The 18,807-nt window shown below is 44.3% G+C and overlaps 1 protein-coding gene across 4 annotated transcripts; it reads left to right on the forward strand.

Moving 5' to 3' along the window:
* The first annotated feature begins 1,110 nt into the window (after window positions 1–1,110).
* On the forward strand, window positions 1,111–17,670 carry LOC119943849 (membrane-spanning 4-domains subfamily A member 15-like). 4 transcript variants are annotated; one of them, XM_038765029.1, is made up of 7 exons: window positions 1,111–1,308; window positions 3,303–3,453; window positions 6,435–6,551; window positions 8,224–8,280; window positions 12,681–12,800; window positions 14,701–14,802; window positions 17,455–17,670. In XM_038765029.1, the coding sequence occupies exons 1-7, from the start codon at window positions 1,292–1,294 to the stop codon at window positions 17,569–17,571; spliced, it is 681 nt and encodes a 226-aa protein (XP_038620957.1). In that variant the 5' UTR covers window positions 1,111–1,291; the 3' UTR covers window positions 17,572–17,670. The 4 variants fall into 4 exon arrangements, with proteins under 4 accessions (XP_038620957.1, XP_038620959.1, XP_038620958.1 ...); XM_038765031.1 differs by having other exon boundaries at window positions 12,681–12,726; window positions 17,455–17,539; XM_038765030.1 differs by lacking the exon at window positions 6,435–6,551.
* The last annotated feature ends 1,137 nt before the right edge of the window (window positions 17,671–18,807 follow it).

Raw genomic sequence — 18,807 nt, forward strand, 5'->3', positions numbered from 1 at the left:
AGCCCTACCACTTTGGAGATCCCAGCTGGGAACCAATCAATCTGCGCATCAGGCAGAAACTCCTCACCCTGGGCTTCAAGGCTCTCCATCACCTCTCCCCCTCCTACCTCACCTCCCTTCTCTCCTTCTCCAACCCAGCCCACACTCTCTGCTCCTCTGCTGCTAATCTCCTCACCGTACCTCGTTCTCGCCTGTCCCGCCATCGACCCCCGACCCACGTCATCCCCCGGGCCTGGAATGCCCTCCCTCTGCCCATCCGCCAAGCTAGCTCTCTTCCTCCCTTCAAGGCCCTATTGAGAGCTCACCTCCTCCAGGAGGCCTTCCCAGACTGATCCCCTTCCTTCCTCTCCCCCTTGTCCCCTTCTCCATCCCCCCATCTTACCTCCTTCCCTTCCCCACAGCACCTGTATATAATAATAATAATAATAATAATAATGGCATTTATTAAGCGCTTACTATGTACAAAGCACTGTTCTAAGCGCTGGGGAGGTTACAAGGTGATCAGGTTGTCCCACGGGGGGCTCACAGTCTTAATCCCCATTTTACAGATGAGGTAACTGAGGCCCAGAGAAGTGAAGTGACTTGCCCAAGTATGTATATATGTTTGTACATATTTATTACTCTATTTATTTATTTATTTATTTAACTTGTACATATCTATTCTATTTATTTTATTTTGTTAGTATGTTTGGTTTTGTTCTCTGTCTCCCCCTTTTAGACTGTGAGCCCGCTGTTGGGTAGGGACTGTCTCTATATGTTGCCAACTTGTACTTCCCAAGCGTACAGTGCTCTGCATACAGTAAGCGCTCAATAAATACGATTGATGATGATGATGAGGTTGGAATACATTAGTCTGGGCTCACGTTGCTCCTGAAAATTGTCCTGATAAGTGGCTTCTTAGTGACTGTGAGATATGAGCCTTTTACACTGAGAATTGCACAATACATCGTAATCACATAACGCTCATGTGATTTTCCTTTATAGATGCAAACCACATAAGCGTCTCTTAAGTGTTCCCTCTTACTGGAGGCTCCTCCTCCATGACTAGCAATTACTGATTTGGGAAGGGGAAATGCAGAGTGGGGAGTTGGGGTAAAGCCTGGAAGAAGCCTCAGTAGGAACACACTCACAGGACCAAGGAAAGTGAGGAGAGCCGCTGATGAGACGGACAGCTCAGGAAAAGCCCTTCTGGATGGCGTGACGGGGCAGTAAAAGCAGTTGATTTAGGCTCAGTGTTACTTGGATGGGCTGGCCACACTGAAGGACTCTGGCTTCCAGGGTGAATTGGAGGATGACGTCGACAGACAGGTAATAATAGCTGTGGCATCTGTTAAGCGCTTACTGTGTGCCAGGCACTGTACTAAGCACTGGGGAGGAAACAAGCAAATCGGGTTGGACGCAGTCCCTGTCCCACATCGGACTCACAGTCTCAATCCCCATGTTACAGATGAGGTAACTGAGGCACAGATAAGTGAAGTGACTTGCTCAAGGTCACACATTGGACAAGTGGCAGAGCCAGGTTTAGAATAATAACAATAATGGTATTTGTTAAGCACTTACTATGTGCCAAGCACTGTTCTAAGCGTTGGGGTAGACACAAGGTAATCAGGTTGCCCCACGTGGGGCTCACAGTCTTAATCCCCATTTTACAGATGAGGCAACTGAGGCATAGAGAAGTTAAGTGACTTGCCCAAAGTCATACAGCTGACAGGTGGCAGAGCTGGGATTAGAACCCTTGACCTCTGACTCCCAAGCCTGTGCTCTTTCCACTGAGCCACGGCCTTATAACTCCCAGGCCTGTTCTCTATCCACTATGCCCTGTTTTTTCTTACAAGGTAATAAATTTAGTGGAAAACTTCAGGCACAACTGGGGTTTGGGGGAGTCATTTTGTCCCTGAGTGGGGATGACCTCAGCTACTGGGTAATGTCTCACTGAAGGCCTGAATAGAGTGGCTGAAATGTGTGAATGAATCCCAGAGTTTTTCTCTGGGAGATAAGGGTGAATGAATCCCAAAGTTTTTCTCTGGGAGATAAGGTCTTAGTGTCAGTGAAGCTCAGCTCAGCCTCAGCTCAGAGCTGTCCTGGTGTGCGAAGAGGGTGTATGTGTGTGGCCGTAATAGGGATGACTCAGTTGATCCATTCACTATAGCCTGGTGCCACTGGCCACTGGTTTTCTGAACCAAAAAAATTTGTTGCACCAACCTTAGGGACGAGAACTATATGAGTGAAAATGAAGGGTCTCTTTTTTGGCTTGAATGAATTTCTGTAATTCACATACACACAGTTGACTGGGAGGACTGGTGAGGGAGGCTCACACGGAGGCACATGTTCGTATCTGAATTTTTATGGGAATAGAGAATGAATCTCCCTGCCGGTTGGCTGCAGTGTCTCGTGGCTGTGCTCTGAGGTCCACGTGGTCCCAAAATAGACATTGTCCATTGCATCTCAGAGGAAGAGCCAACATGTATCCCCCCAGTGCTTAGAACAGTGCTTTGCACATAGTAACACTTAATAAATGCCATCATTATTATCATTATTATTATTAGTGGAAAGGGGATATTCTCCCATCAGTCACTCCTGCTGATTCCTTTGGAGGGGTTGAGATGAACGCAAGTTGGGTTCAAGGATTCCCCAGCTGCTGAAGAATCCATTGGTCCTGGCTGTTGTTCTCTGGGACATAATAACAATAATGGCATTTATTAAGCACTTACTATGTGCAAAGCATTGTTCTAAGCACTGGGGAGGTTATAAGGTGATCAGGTTGTCCCACAGGGGGCTCACAGTCTTAATCCCCATTTTACAGATGAGGGAACTGAGGCCCAGAGAAGTTAAGTGACTTGCCCAAAGTCACACAGCTGACATTTGGCAGAGCCGGGTTTCAAATCCATGACCTCTGACTCCAAAGCCCGTGCTCTTTCCACTGAGCCACGCTGGGACATGGGTAGTTCAGCCAAGACGGAAACCCTCTGGACAGTAAGAAAAAGAGAATTTTCCCTGCAGAGACTGCACCTCCAGTCTGCTTTCAGGACCACTCATAGTTAACACCCAGGCAGACTGCAAAGGAACCTCAGGTTGAATGAGTGGGAACATCCAAATTCATCTGCCTTGCAGTTGGAGTAAAGGTTTTACAAAATGGGAAGCAATCCTGTATCTAGAGTCTGTAGCTGTTTGTCTTGGGGTTTAAAGAAAACAGGAACATCTTTGTTGAAAGGAAGGATTCTTGATTTTTTGTTCTGGTGATACTGACAACAGAGCAGGAAAATGAACTCGTTTACTCTCTCATCGATATTTCTTTGTTATAGCATTGATCCTAACATCATGGAACTACAGCCTGTGTTTACTCAACCCAGTAATCATAATCTACAGCCAAGTCAAGCTGTGGCTTCTGGGGCTTCCAACCCACAGAACGGCATCCTAAAGAAATTCCTTAAAGGGGAGCCAAAAGTCCTAGGGGTAAGTAGAATGGATTGCCTCTATTGCTGAATTGTACTTTCCAAGCACATAGTACAGTGCTCTGCACACAGTAAGTGTGCAATATATACGATTGAATGAAGGAATGAACTCAGTCCATATTAAAGCCCTTTTGAAACAAACCTAGGAGACAGTGGCAGACAACAATTTGTTAGGGGAAGGATTTAGTCGCATCCAAATAACTCTCCATTCAGGCTGAGGGGAATAATGACCATAGACTCTGGACAGCCAAAGCCACACTCTTCAAATGCTGGAAGATGGGAAACGAAGGGAAGCTGAGAGTCATTTCAGCACTATGGATGAACAGTGCAAAAAGAAACTACCCGTCTGAGAAATGCAGTCTTCCTCCAAAAGGGAAGCTCATTCCCTGGACTGTAGACTCACTGTGGGCAGGAAATGTGTTTATCAACTCTGTTTTGTTGAAATAATAATGATGGTATTTGTTAAATACTTACTATGTGCCCGGCACTGAACTAAGCGCTTTTCATTTCATTCATTTGTATTTATTGAGCGCTTACTGTGTGCAGAGCACTGTACTAAGTGCTTGGGAAGTACAGCGCTGGGTTGGATACAAGCAAAAGGGGTTGGACACAGTCCCTGTCCCATATGGGGCTCAGAGTCTCAATCCCCATTTTACAGATGAGGTAATTAAGGCACAGAGATGTGAAGTGCTTGCCCAAAGTCACACAGCAGACAAGCAGCAGAGCTGGGATTAGAACCCATGACCTTCTGATTCCCAGGTCTGTGCTCTACCCATTACGCCATGCAGTTCTCTGAACACAGTAAGCTCTCAATCAATCAATCAATCAATCGTATTTATTGAGTGCTTACTGTGTGCAGAGCACTGTACTAAGCGCTTGAGAAATACAAGTTGGCCTCATATAGAGACGGTCCCTACCCAACAGTGGGCTCACAGTCTAGAAGGGAGAGGCAGAGAACAAAACAAAACATATTAACAAAATAAAATAAATAGAATAAATACGTACAAGTAAAATAAATAGAGTAATAAATACGTGCAAACATATATACATATATACAGGTGCTGTGGGGAAGGGAGGGAGGTAAGGCGGGGGGGGATGGAGAGGGGGATGATTGATCAATCGGTTGGTGGAAAGGATAATAATAATAATAATAATAATAATAATAATAATAATAATAATAATAATAATAATGACATTTATTAAGTGCTTACTATGTGCAAAGCACTGTTCTAAGCATTGGGGAGGTTACAAGGTGATCAGGTTGTCCCACAGGGGGCTCACAGTCTTCATCCCCATTTTACAGATGAGGTAACTGAGGCCCAGAGAAATGAAGTGACTTGCCCAAAGTCACATAGTGGACAATTGGCAGGGCTGGGATGTTAACCCATGACCTCTGACTCCAAAGTCCGGGCTCTATCCACTGTGCCACACTGCTCCTCTAACATGCCCGGAGCGCTTCTGCAGAAAGATAATCCGGCCAGCAGAATGAAGTACAGACTGAAGCGCGGGGGAGACAGGAGGATGGGAGATCAGAAAGGGTGAATGAAGGGGCAAGTGAGAGCGGCGCAGAAGGGAGTGGGAGAAGGAGAGTTGCCGACTTGTACTTCCCAAGCGCTTAGTACAATGCTCTGCATACAATAAGCGTTCATTAAATATGATTGAACGAATGAGAAGAGGGCTTAGTCAGGGAAGTCTTCTTGAAAGAGATGTTCGGCCTCCAGAAACGGGGGCTAAAGTCTCTGCCTGGGTGGTGGCTCGTGTCAGGCTGGGCCGGGCCGGGGATGGGTGGGCGTGGAGGTGTCGAGCTTTTCAAAGGTCTAATCAAAGCCCAGGCACCCAAATCATGGGAACTTTAGGTGTTTAGAGATCTGTCCCTCAGCTGCAGCAGCAGTCTGCCCAACTCTGCTGAGAGGAAAAGCCCACATCAGGCTCCCAAGGTGCACTGATGCTGTGTTCAACGCACTCCAGGCCTCTCCTGCTTGCTCCCCGCAGGGGAGGGTAGAGTCCAAGCCGGAGCAGGAGTGGAGGAGACAACAGGGGGTCAGCTGTGGAATCTGTGCCAGCTCCTCAGCAGGGCCACAGCTGTACCAGTCAAGGAAGCTGGACCCTCCCCTACCAGCTGAGCCGCTGAATCACTTCACTTCTCTGTGCCTCAGTTACATCATCTGTAAAATGGGGATTAAGACTGTGAGCCCCCCGTGGGGCAACCTGATCACCTTGGAACCTCCACAGCACTTAGAACAGTGCTTTGCACATAGTAAGTGCTTAATAAATATTATTATTATTATTATTAATACTATTATTATTATCCAGGCTATGGGGCCTGGCAGAGTATTCTATTCTCCATGTTGTCTGAAGCACCCGTGCAGGGACTTTTTCAAGGCGGCTCATCTCCATTAATTAATTAATTCATTCCTTCATTCAATCGTATTTATTAAGTGCATACTGTGTGCACAGCACTGTACCAAGCACTTGGGAAAGTACCCAATGACAATAGTGACAATCGCTGTCCACAACGAGCTCACATTCTAGAAGTGGGGAGAGACATCAATACAATAAACAGGCATCAATACAAATAAATTAAATTACAGATAAATATACCTCAGTGCTGTGGTGCTGGGAGCAGGGGGGAGAGCAAAGGGAGCAAGTCAGGATGAAACAGAAGGGAGAGGGAGATGAGGAAAAGCCGGGGGTTAGTCTGGGAAGGCCTCTTGAATCATGTGTCTTCAATATGGCTTTGAAGTGGGGGGAGAGTAATTGTCTGGTGGATTTGAAGAAGGAGGGTGTTCGAGGCCAGAGGCAGGACATGGGCCAGGGGTCGAAAGCACGAGACAGGTGAGAAGTTTAGCACCAAAGGAGCAAAGTGTGCGGGCAGGCAGGCCTTCAGCTAGCATCCTTCTGAGGCTGGAAGGGAGAATCAGCCTGAATCAGGGAAGAATCAGCCCTTCTCTCTGCTCACCATTCTCCGTGCTCTTCTCCTAGGCCCTCCAGATCCTGCTTGCTCTGGTGATCCTATACTGTGGAATGTATCTAGTAATAATGATAAGCCAACATCACTACTGGTTGTGTTCATTGTATTCATTCTGCGGAAGCTTATCTGTGAGTAGATCGATTAACTGAGTTACTGTTGAAATGCTCAGAGATGAAAATTTGTCTCAAGAACATGAACATCAATTCAATACTAGATCAGAATCATTCTTTGAGCTAGTGGGAGTTTGTGTCTGAGGAAGTGACAATGGCACAGATTTTGTCTTTGCTAAAGGGAAGTGAAAAGAAGATATGGTGCTTGTTTCTTAATGAGGCAAACTTTCAAAGTCACGAATCCTGAGAGTTGATAACAGTGTAAATAAATTTGGCTGTATTTTCTCTCCATCGGTTAGGGGATTGTGCAATGGCAAATGTTCCTAAAACAGTACAGGATTTGAAATTTAACTGTTGCGTTTACAGGGTGAACAATTCCAGGAATGTATGATCGTGGTCTCCTATTCACAGTCCGATTGAAACTTTGTATCGGCTCCTTCGTGCCCACCCACTCTAGAAAATAATAATAATGGTTTTTGTTAAGCACTTCCTATGGGCTAAGCACTGAGGTGGATACAAACAAATCAGGTTGGACGCAGTCCCTGTTCCACATAGGGCTCACAGTCTTAATCCCCATTCGACACATGAGGTAACTGAGGCAGAGAAGTGAAGTGACTTGTCCAAGGCCACACAACAGAGAAGTGGCAGAGCCAGAATTAGAACTCATGACCTTCTGATTCTCAGGCCCAAGCCTTACCCACTACGCCATGCTGCTTCTCGGCCAGAACAAGGCCAGAACATGTTCTGATTCTCTGGGCAGAACATGTTCTGTTCCAGGTCAGAGCCTGAATATAGCTGACCTTCATTTCCAAAGAGGATACTACAGCTAGTAAAATCATCTCTTGTGGGGCAAGATAAAGTTGATTATGTACATACGGAAATAGGAATCGGCAAGATTGAATGAATGAATAATTAGTAATTCAGGAAGAAATTAAAGTAGAAAAAATAGCAATCATTTACTAATACAGAGTGCTAAATTCATTTTCCTTTAATCAATCAGTCATATTTATTGAGCATTTACTGTGTGCACTGTACTTTACATTGTACTAAGTGCTTGAGAATTGATAGACATGTTTTCTGTCCACAGTCTTAACAAAGAAATCATTTCACTGGTACATTTAATAGTGATAATAATAATGATGGTTATAATAATAATATTATTAATAATAATAATAAGCATTTACTAAGTGCCAAGCACTGTTCTAAGTACTGGGGTAGATACAAGGTAATCAGGTTGTCCCACATGGGGCTCACAGTCTCGTGGTTCAGTGGAAAGAGCACGGGCTTTGGAGAGAGAGGTCATGGGCTCAAATCCCAGCTCTGCCAATTGTCAGCTGTGTGACTTTGGGCAAGTCACTTCACTTCTCTGTGCCTCAGTTACCTTATCTATAAAACGGGGATTATGACTGTGAGCCCCCCGCGGGACAATCTGATCACCTTGTAACCTCCCCAGTGCTTAGAACAGTGCTTTGCACATAATCTCACCACCCTGAGTGCCTCACTGTCACTGCAGCCCTGTAACAGGGCAGGGAATCCCCACCAAGTAACCAAGCCCCGCTGGGCTTCTCTTTAGTACAGCAATTTGAGGAAGTATGGGGTAGGTGGAGAATGGATATCGGGGCATCAAGTGGGGCTGGTCAGTCTCAGCTTCCAATGCCCATCATTGATCTGTTTATTCTCTTGTGACCAGTTCATCATCTCAGGATGCCTCTCAGTAGCAGCTGCAGAAAACCACACAAAATGCCTGGTGAGTGAAAATTATTTCCTCTGTCCTCCTTAAGAGAATAGCACAGTTCAATCAATATTGGCAGAGCATTGGCTCAGATCATTCAGACCACCAAACTACAATTAAGTGCCTGACATCAGACGAAGCAGCATGGCTCAGTGGAAAGAGCCCGGGCTTTGGAGTCAGAGGTCATGGGTTCGAATCCCGGATCTGCCACATATCTGCTGTGTGACCTTGGGCAGGTCACTACCCTGAGCCTCAGTTACCTCATCTGTAAAATGGGCATGAAGACTGAGACCCCCACGTGGGACAACCTAATGTATCCTCCCCAGCGCTTTGCACATAGTAAGCGCTTAACAAATGCCATCATTCATTCATTCATTCATTAGCTTTGTCTCCACCCACAGCTATTAATAGCACAGCTTCTCTTTCCTGGGCTGAGACATTTGTTTTAGAGCGAGTTATCTTAGAGTTTCCCCAAATGTAGATTCTCAATACAGGCCAAACCACCCATTTCCCAATTTCTCATAAATTCATTCTGATTATTTTTCAAGCCCACAAGCAGATGATCCTGTAATCTCTTGCTGCGGTTTTAGAATCTCTTTTCACAATTTTCTTTCTGCAGAGAAGACAACATAGTAAAAGGAGTGGAAATGCAATCCCCCAAAGTCAGGACTACCTTCAGACAGTTGGTTGCCCAAGGGTAGAAAAAAAATGCTACTCTTCCTCCCAGCAGAAACTCTGCCACAAATGACACTGCAAATATTGCATTGAGCAGAGAGCCCAATGGAATGACATCAAACAGAAGCCCACCCAAAACCATAAATCCAGAGCATTTCCCCTGGTGGGTTCCTTGATCTTCCTTCTAGAGTCATTGTGATCCCCTCAATCGATCAATTGTATTTACTGAGTGTTTACTTTGTGCAGGGCACCCTACTATACTAAGCACATGGGAGAGTACAACAGAACAATATAACAGACACATTCCCTACCCACAGCTAGTTTACAGTCTAAAGGGGGAGACACACATTAATATAAATAAATAAATTGTGGATATTTACGTAAGTGCTGTGGGGCTAGGGGTGGGTGTATGGTGGTCATTCTTGCCAAATCCAATGGACTCTACTCCATCTTAATCCTCCTCGACCTCTCAGCTGCCTTTGATACTGTGGACCACCCCCTTCTCCTGGAAATGCTATCTAACTTTGGCTTAACTGACTGTCCTCTCCTGGTCTCCTCATCTCTCTGGCCGTTCATTCTCGGTCTCCTTCACAGGTTCCCCCTCTGTCTCCCACCTCCTAACTGAGGGGGGGGGGCCTCAAGGTTCATTTCTCAGTCCCCTTCTATTCTCCATCTACACCCACTCCCTGAGAAAACAGATTCACTTCCATGGCTTCGACTCACACCTCTGTGCAGATGATATTCAAATCTCCATCTCCAGCTCTGATCTCTCTCCCTCTCTGCAGTCTCGCATTGCCACTTGCCTTCAGTACAGCTCTACTTGGATGTCTTCCCATCTCCTCAAGGTTAACGTGGCCAAAACAGAGCTCCTTATCTTTCCACCCAAACCCTGTCCTCCCCGTGATTTTTCTATCAGTGTAGACAGCACAACCTTCCTTCCTGTCTCACAAGCCCATAACCTTGACTCCTCTCTGTCATTCAACCCACCTTCACAACATCACCCCTTTCCTCTCTATCCAAACTGCTACCACGTTAACAAAATCACACATCCTATCCCTCCTGGATTACTGAATCAGCCTCCTTGCTGACCTCCCAGCCTCCTGTCTCTCCCCAATCCAGTCCGTACTTCATTCTGCTTCCTGGATCATTTTTCTACAGAAACTCTCAGGCCATGTTTCCTCTCTCCTCGAGAACCTCCAGTGGTTACTCATCCACCTTCTCCTCCTATAGAAACTCCTCACCTTTGGCTTTAAAGCAATCAATCACCTTGCCCTCTCCTACCTCACCTCACTATTCTCCTACTACAATCCAGCCCACACACTTTTCTCCTCTAGTGCTAACCTTCTCACTCTGCCTCAGTCTTATCTCAATGCCAACCCCTCACCCACATCCTGCCTCTGGTCTGGAACCCCCTCCCTCCTCCAATCATCATCAATCGTATTTATTGAGCGCTTACTGTGTGCAGAGCACTGTACTAAGCGCTTGGGAAGTACTTATGACCGACAATGACTCTCCCCTTCTTCAAAGCCATATTGAAAGCACATCTCCTCCAAGAGGACTTCCCAGACTAAGCCTCCTTTTTCTCTTCTCTCACTCCCTTCTGCATCACCTTGACTTGCTCCTTCTGTCTATCCCCCCTACCACCCCCAAGGTACCATGTTCATATCTGTAATTTATCTATTTATATCAATGTCTGTCTCCCCACCCCACCAGACTGTAAACTCCTTGTGGGCAGCTTATATGTCCGTTTATTATTGTATTGTACTTTCCCAAATGCTTAGTGCAGCAAGCACTCAATAAATACGATTGAATGAATGAATAATAATAATAACGATGGCATTTGTTAAGCGCTTACTATGTGCAAAACACTGTTCTAAGCACTGGGGGGGGATACAAGGTGATCAGGTTGACCCACGTGGGGCTCACAGTCTTAATCCCCATTTTACAGATGAGGGAACAGAGTCTCAGAGAAGTTAAGTGACTTGCCCAAGGTCACACAGCTGACAAGTGGTGAAGCTGGGATTTGAACCCATGACCTCTGACTCCCAAGCCCACACTCTTTCCACTGAGCCACGCTGCTTCTAATGAATGAATGGGGTCCTATTAGAAGAGCAGGATAGTCTTCTAGACTGTGAGCCCACTGTTGGGTAGGGACCATCTCTATATGTTGCCAATTTGTACTTCCCAAGCGCTTAGTACAGTGCTCTGCACACAGTAAGTGCTCAATAAATACAATTGATTGATTGATTGATAGATTGAAAAATGAGTTTGGTGAACATGGAGAGGGATTCTGGGAAAATTGGACCTTCCCATTGACGTGTTCTTGGTGTCCCTCTAGACTGGGTCCCTTTCTAATCTTGCTGATCGGGGAGTCAGTCAGTCAATCATATTTATTGAGCACTTACTGTCTGCAGAGCACTGTACTAAGCGCTTGGGAGAGACAGTACAACAACAGACACATTCTCTGCCCCAAACAAGCTCACTTTGAGCCTGTAGAACATTGGACTAAGCTCTCGGGAGAGGATGATAGAACAATAGATACATTCCCTGCCCACAGTGAGTTTACAGTTGTCTGCTGGGGGACCTTGGACAAGTCACTTCATGTAACAAAGAGCAGTGTTGCCTAGTGGACAGAGTCCACATCTGGGAGTCGGATGACCACGTAATGATGATGATGATGGCATTTATTAAGCGCTTACTATGTGCAAAGCACTGCTTTCTTGGGCAAGTCACTTCACTTCTCGGGCCTCAGTTCCCTCATCTGTAAAATAGGGATGAAGACTGTGAGTCTCATGTGGGACAGGATCTGATTAGCTTGCATCTACCCCAGCACTTAGAACAGTGCTTGGCACATAGTAAGTGCATAACAAATGCCATCATTATTATTATTATTCTCTGGGCCTCAGTTCCCTCATCTGTCAAATGGGGATTAAGATCATGAGCCTCATGTTTTGTTAATGACGTGCACCTAGCTTTATTTCCATTTGTTCTGACGACTTGACACCTGTCCACATGTTTCGTTTTGTTGTCTGTCTTCCCCTTCTAGACTGTGAGCACCATTGTTGGGTAGGGGCCGTCTCTATATGTTGCCAACTTGTACTTCCCAAGCGCTTAGCACAGTACCCTGCAAACAGTAAGCACTCAATAAATGCAATTGAATGAATGAATGAATGAATGGCAGGGACTGTGTCCAATCTGATTATCTAGCATCTACCCCAGCTCTTAAAACAGCACTTGACACCTAGTAAGCCCATAGCAAATACTGTCATTATTATTATTCTCCGTGCCTCAATTCCCTAATCTTTCGAAAGGGGATTAAGACTGTAACCCCCCCATGTGGGACAGGGACTGCATCCAACCTGATTCGTTTGTATCCACCCCAGCGTTCAGTCCAGTGCCCAGTACCTAGTAAGCGCTTCATAAATACCACATCGATTATTAAGGGGATTCCAGTCTGGGGGATCTTGGTGACAAATACTCATGAGATCCTCCCTCCCACAGCCCCCGTTCTCCCCCCAACATAACGGGGAGTCGGACCACCAGTACCAAGGGATGTGGGAGTGACAAAGCCCCCTTCTTCCGGGGGGCCTTCTCCAACGTCCTTCTCACTCTTTATCTGCCTCTGAGACAGTCAGTGGGTTCGTTAAACCAGCCTTATAAGTTCCACTGCATAAAGGCTCAATAAATACCACTGACTGAATGATTGTACGCCTATCCTAAATGTTGTTTTTCTCTTTCAGATGCAAGGCTGCCTGATAACGAATATTATTAGCATGCTATTTGCAGGTAGTGGGATTATTATCTTCTTACAAGTTTTGCTACACTTCCCATCTCAGTTCCACCAATTTCCCTTTTTATATGTAAGTTGCTAGGGTTTGTATTTTTGGACATCAGGGTGTGATCTCAAACCTGGAGGTGATCAGAGTTCGAAACCTGAGGAGCAGCAATCAATATTCCTGATTACCCAGGGTGGGAGGAGGCTTTCCCAGGTGTATTGAAAAAGTAGATGCTAGTTGTCTGGAATTTTCTCCTACGCATGGGTTCTCTTGGGAAATTCTCAAGCAGCAACGTTCCCTGTTCACTTTACAAAATTCTGTGAGAAGTTTCAGTTTCCATCAGAGTCTGCTGCTGCCCAAAGACAAGAACGTAGAGGTCGCAGCACCCCCAGCTATAATAATAATTATAATGATCATTAGTATGGAATTTGGGTTTTGGTTGGTTTTATTATATCTAAGTGCTTACGATGTGTCAAGCACTGTTCTAAGCATTCATTCATTCATTCAGTTGTATTTATGTATATATGTATGTACGTATTTACTATATTTATTTTATTTGTATATATTTATTCTAATTATTTTATTTTGTTAATAAGTTTTGGTTTGTTCTCTGTCTCCCCCTTCTAGACTGTGAACCCACTGTTGGGTAGGGACCATCTCTATATGTTGCCAATTTGTACTTCCCAAGCGCTTAGTACAGTGCTCTGCACACAGTAAGTGCTCAATAAATACGATTGAATGAATGAATGAATTTATTGAATGCTTACTATGTGGAAAGCACTGTACTAAACACTTGAGAGAATACACTGTAACAACGAATAGACACATTCCTACCCACAATGAGCTCACAATCTAGAGGGGGAGACAGACATTAATCTGAATAAATAAATAGATAAATAAATAGATAGATAGATGATAGGTAGATAGATAGAGAGAGAGAGAGAGAGAGAGAGAGAGAGAAATAAATACATGTCAATCCTTTTGAACATAGTCCTTGTCCACACTGGGCTCACAGTCTAAATAGGAGGGAGATTAGGTATCGAATCCCCATTTATCAGATGAGGAAACTGAGAAACAGAGAAGCAAAGTGACTCTCCCAAGATCACACATCAGGCAAGTGGCCGAGCCAGTATTAGAACCCAGGTCCTCTGACACCCAAGCCTGTGATCTATCCTCAAGGTCATGCCACAAACCACAGGGCCCTAGAACTAATCTCAGCGTGGGAAGGGAATGTATCCATTTGTTGTTGCATTGTACACTCCCAAGCTTGCACACAGCAAGTGCTCAATAAATACAATTGAATGAATGAATGAATAAAGCAGGTTTTTTTGTTTCTTTTTTAAAAATCGTATTTGTTAAGCGCTTACTATGTGCCAGACACCGAACTAAGCACTTGGGAGAGATAATAAAATAATCAGATTGGATACAGTCCCTGTCCCACACTGGGCTCATAGTCTTAATCCCCATTTTATAGATGAGATATATAAGACACAGAGAAGTTAAATTACTTGTCCAGAGCAACACGGCAGACAAGTGGCAGTGTGGGAATTAAAACGCAGGTCCTCTGACTCTGAGGCCCAAACTCTTGCAGCACTTAGAACAGTACTTGGCACATAGTAAGCATTTAACAAATACTATCATTATTATTATTATTATTATTTCCACTAGGCCATGATGCCCCTCAAAGTTAGCATCAGAGTTAACACAGCTCAATCCAGTTTGAGGCCAGCAAATATAATTAGGCTGAAGTGGACCTGTTATTGGGTACGGATTGTCTCCATCTGCTGCCAAATTATACTTTCCAAGTGCTTAGTACAGTGCTCTGCACACAGTAAGTGCTCAATAAATGCAGTCAATGAATGAACGAATGGTCTATGCTCAGTGGTACTCAATAAATGTACTTGAGCAATTGGTTTTCAGTTAACTCACAGGTATTAATACTTCTGAGATTTAATTCTTATGTGCTATCCTTCATTTTTTGCAGGGGATGCTTTTTATGGAGTTGTGGTTAATTTGTTTGGAATTCTGCATTATGATGTCCCTCTCAGTCTTTGGGTGTAAGGCAGTTTGTGTCAACACAAGTCAGGTAGGTTCAATCCTGCAAGAGCAAGCTTTTTGATTACCTTTTGAGATTGTCAGTGACCCAAATTCCAGTGTGGCCCTGGTCAAATCTGTGACTTTGGCCATGGTGGCAGTACAGATTATGGCTTTATCATTCATTCATTCATTCATTCATATTTATTGGGCACTTACTGTGTGCAGAGCACTGTACTAAGCACATGGAAAGTACAATTCGGCAACATACAGAGATGGTCCCTACCCAACAACTGGCTCACAGTCTAGAAGGGGGAGACAGACAACAAAATAAAATAGGTAGGCTCAGCACTTAGAACAGTGCTTTGCACATAGTAAGCGCTTATTAAATGCCATCATCATATTATTAGTCGGGGAAGGTCCCTTGGAGGAGATGTGATTTTAATAAGGCTTTGAAGGTGGGGAGAGTAGTGAACTAATGCATATGAATGGGAAGGGAAGTCTAGGCCTGAAAGATGATGTGGGCAAGGGCTCGGTGGTGAAATAGACGTGATCAAGGTACAGTTCATTCATTCAGTCGTATGTATTGAGTGCTTACTATGTGCAGAGAGAACTGTACTAAGCACTTGGGAGCATACAATAGAATAATAAACAGACACATTCCCTGCCCACAACAAGCTTAGAACAGTGCTTTGCACATAGTAAACACTTAATAAATGCCATCAAAAAAAAAAAAGCTTACGTTCTACAGGAGGAGACAGACATTAATATAAATAAATAGTGAGTAGGTCGGCTTTAGTGAAGCAAATAGGAATAGGCTGAATAGGAATTCAGTGAGGTGAGATTGGAGGAGACTGAATGTCTAAACCTGATGGTAAGGAGTTTCTCTTTGATGAGAAGGTGAGTGGGAAATCACTGGAGGTTCTTGAGAAGTGGGGTGATGCAGCCAGAACATCATTTTAGAAAAATGATCCAGGCAGCAGGATGGGAGGGGAAAGAGACAGGAGGCAGGGAGGTCAGTGCAGAGGCCAATGCAGTAGTCAAGATAGGATAGGATAAGTGCTTGGATTAATGTAGTAGCAGTTTGGAGGGAGAAGAAAGAATGTATTTTAGTCATGTTACAAAGGTAGAGCTGACAGGATTGGTGACAGATTGAATATGTGAGCTGAAAGAGAGGTAAGACAAGAATAATGCCAAGGTTACGAGCACTTGGAGACAAGAAGGATTCTGCTACTGCCTACAGGGATGGTAAAGATGGAGGAGGACAGGGGTTGGGTGGGGAGATAATTGGCATTAAAGTAGTCCATCACCTTGCCCCCTCCTATCTCACCCCACGTCTCTCCTTCTACAACCCAGCCCACGCACTTCACTCTTCTAGTGCTAACCTTCTCACTGTGCCCCCACCTCTACTGTCTCACCGCCAACTTCTAGCCCACATCCTGCCTCTGACCTGGAACACCCACCCTCCTCAAATCTAACAGACAATTATTATTCCCCCACCTACAAAGCCTTATTGAAGGCACATCTCCTCCAAGAGGCCTTCCCAGACTAAGCCCTACTTTTCCTTATCTTCCACTCCCTTCTGCATCATCCTGACTGGCTCCCTTTGCTCTTCCTCCCACTCAGCCCCACAGCACTTATGTACATAGCTGTAATTTATTTGTACTGATATCTGCCTCCCCCCCTCTAGACTGTAAGCTCATTGTGAGCAGGGAATGTCACTGTTTATTGTTGTATTGTACTTCCCCAAGTGCGTAGTACAGAGCTCTGCACACAATAAGCTCTCAAATACAATTGAATGAATGAATATGAATAAGAAGTTCTGTTCTAGGCATCATACCTTTAAGGTGTCAGTGGGATGTCCAAGTAGGATGTCTAAAAATGTTCTCAAGCAGACGTCAGAGTTTTTAAAATAGGCTCTTAAGATGGGCATATTATCTTGTCAGCTGGGACAATCCCCATTAAATTTCCTTGAAAATTCCTACATCTTAGAATGTGAGTCTCTATGGAACAGGGACAAAAATGGTATGTCAGCCCCATCTGGACACACATTTAAAAAAAAAAGATTTAGCTTGGTATTATTTTACTTCTCTCCTGGGGAAAGTCAATAGGGAGACTTAACCCTGCTATGACAAGAACTCTTTCTCTTTTTATGGTATTTGTTAAGTGCTTACTATGTGCCAGGTAATCTTCTAGGCTCTGGGGTAGATACAAAATAATCAGATTGGACACAGTCCATGTCCTACATGGGGCTCACAGAATTAATCTCCATTTTACAGATGAGGCAGAGAAAAGTTAAATGACTTGTCCAAGGCCACATGGCAGACAAATGACAAAGCTGGGATTAGAACCCAGGTCCTTCTGATTCCTGGGTCTGTGCTCTGTCCATTAGGCCGTCCTCCTTCAATGGATCTGATTTTCTCTGAATTCTATAATAATAATAATAATAATGTCATTTATTAAGCACTTACTATGTGCAAAGCACAGTTCTAAGTGCTGGGGAGGTCACAAGGCGATCAGGTTGTCCCACGGGGGGCTCATAGTCTTAATCCCCATTTTACAGATGAGGTAACTGAGATCTATAGATCCCTATCTTCTGATCAAAATAGTAAATTCCCTGCGGACAGGGATAGTGTCTACCTACTCTACTGTATTGTACTGATTCTGCTAAAACTGAATTTTTCTATTTTTGTTGATTTTACAGACTGTGATTTACCAGTCTCCTAATTCCCATGGACCTGTGATGGCATTCCAAGAAAGTGACTATGAATCATTGACTAACCTTCCTCAACATTACGACCAGTTAGTACATCAGAAATGACATCCTCCTGACTGTATGGTGACCCATTCAAGGGTCAAAGCCATCTAGAAGACCCTTGCACTTAGCTCACGAGTCAGGAATCTGCAACAAATGTGGTCTGTGCTGAAAAATAAATGCATTTTGCAAGTGTATTTCTTGTGTGAATTGTTGTGTTCTTTCCCCAGTGAGCCAACCAGGTAAGTGACAAGATAATAAAAAAACTGTAATCACTGGTTCACTTCAACGATCCATTCAACCCAATATTCTGTCTCTGACAGCAACAGCTGAGAGTTTAGAGAAACCACATGACATTGCTCATAATAACCAGCTTCATATGCTTACCACCCATTGTGTGAACTGAAATTTCTGATGGCTAATACATTTTGGAAGGTGCCAGTAGTGATATAGTCAAGTTGGGGAGGCAGGCTCATTGTTTCAGTGTCATGTGGTAATGCATTGTCCTTGCTGCCATAATAATAATAATAATAATAATGATAATAATAATGGCATTTGTTAAGCACACACTATGTGTGAAGCACTGTTCTAAGTGCTGGGGGTGATACAAGGTGATCAGGTTGTCCCATGTGGGACTTACTGTCTTCATCCCCATTTTACAGATGAGGTCACTGAGGCCCAGAGAAGTGAAGTGACTTGCCCAAAGTCACACAGCTGACAAGTGGCTCAGCCGGGATTAGAATTCATGACCTCTGACTCCCAAGCCCGGGCTCTTTCCACGGAGCCATGCTGCTTCTCTGTGCCATCCTAAATCAATCAATCAATCAATGGTATGTATTGAGCAATTACTGTGTGGAGAGCACTGTACTAAGCACTTGGGAGAGTACACTGCAACAGAATTAGTGGACATGTTCCCTGCCCATAATCTGCAGACTGTAAATTCACTGTGGGCAGGGACTGTGTCTGTTTATTGTTTTGTTGTACTCTTCCAAGCACTTAGTACAGTGGTCTGCACAGTGTAAGCGCTCAAAATGATTGAATGAATGAATGAATGAATGAATGAATGAATGAATGAATCTGCAAACTTGCAGTCTACAGGGGGAGACAGGCATTAGTAAAAAATAAATGATCTATAATATATATTTTAAAGATACATTAACTAAGTGTTTTGGGGCTGGGGGTGGGACGAATATCAACTATTCATGCCAAAAGGGAGTGTATACTATTCATTCATTCAATCATATTTATTAAGTGCTTACTGTGTGCACAGCACCGTACTAAGCGCTTGGGAAGTACAAGTCG

The sequence above is a fragment of the Tachyglossus aculeatus genome, chromosome 22 (assembly GCF_015852505.1).
Source record: "Tachyglossus aculeatus isolate mTacAcu1 chromosome 22, mTacAcu1.pri, whole genome shotgun sequence".
NCBI lineage: Eukaryota > Metazoa > Chordata > Mammalia > Monotremata > Tachyglossidae > Tachyglossus > Tachyglossus aculeatus.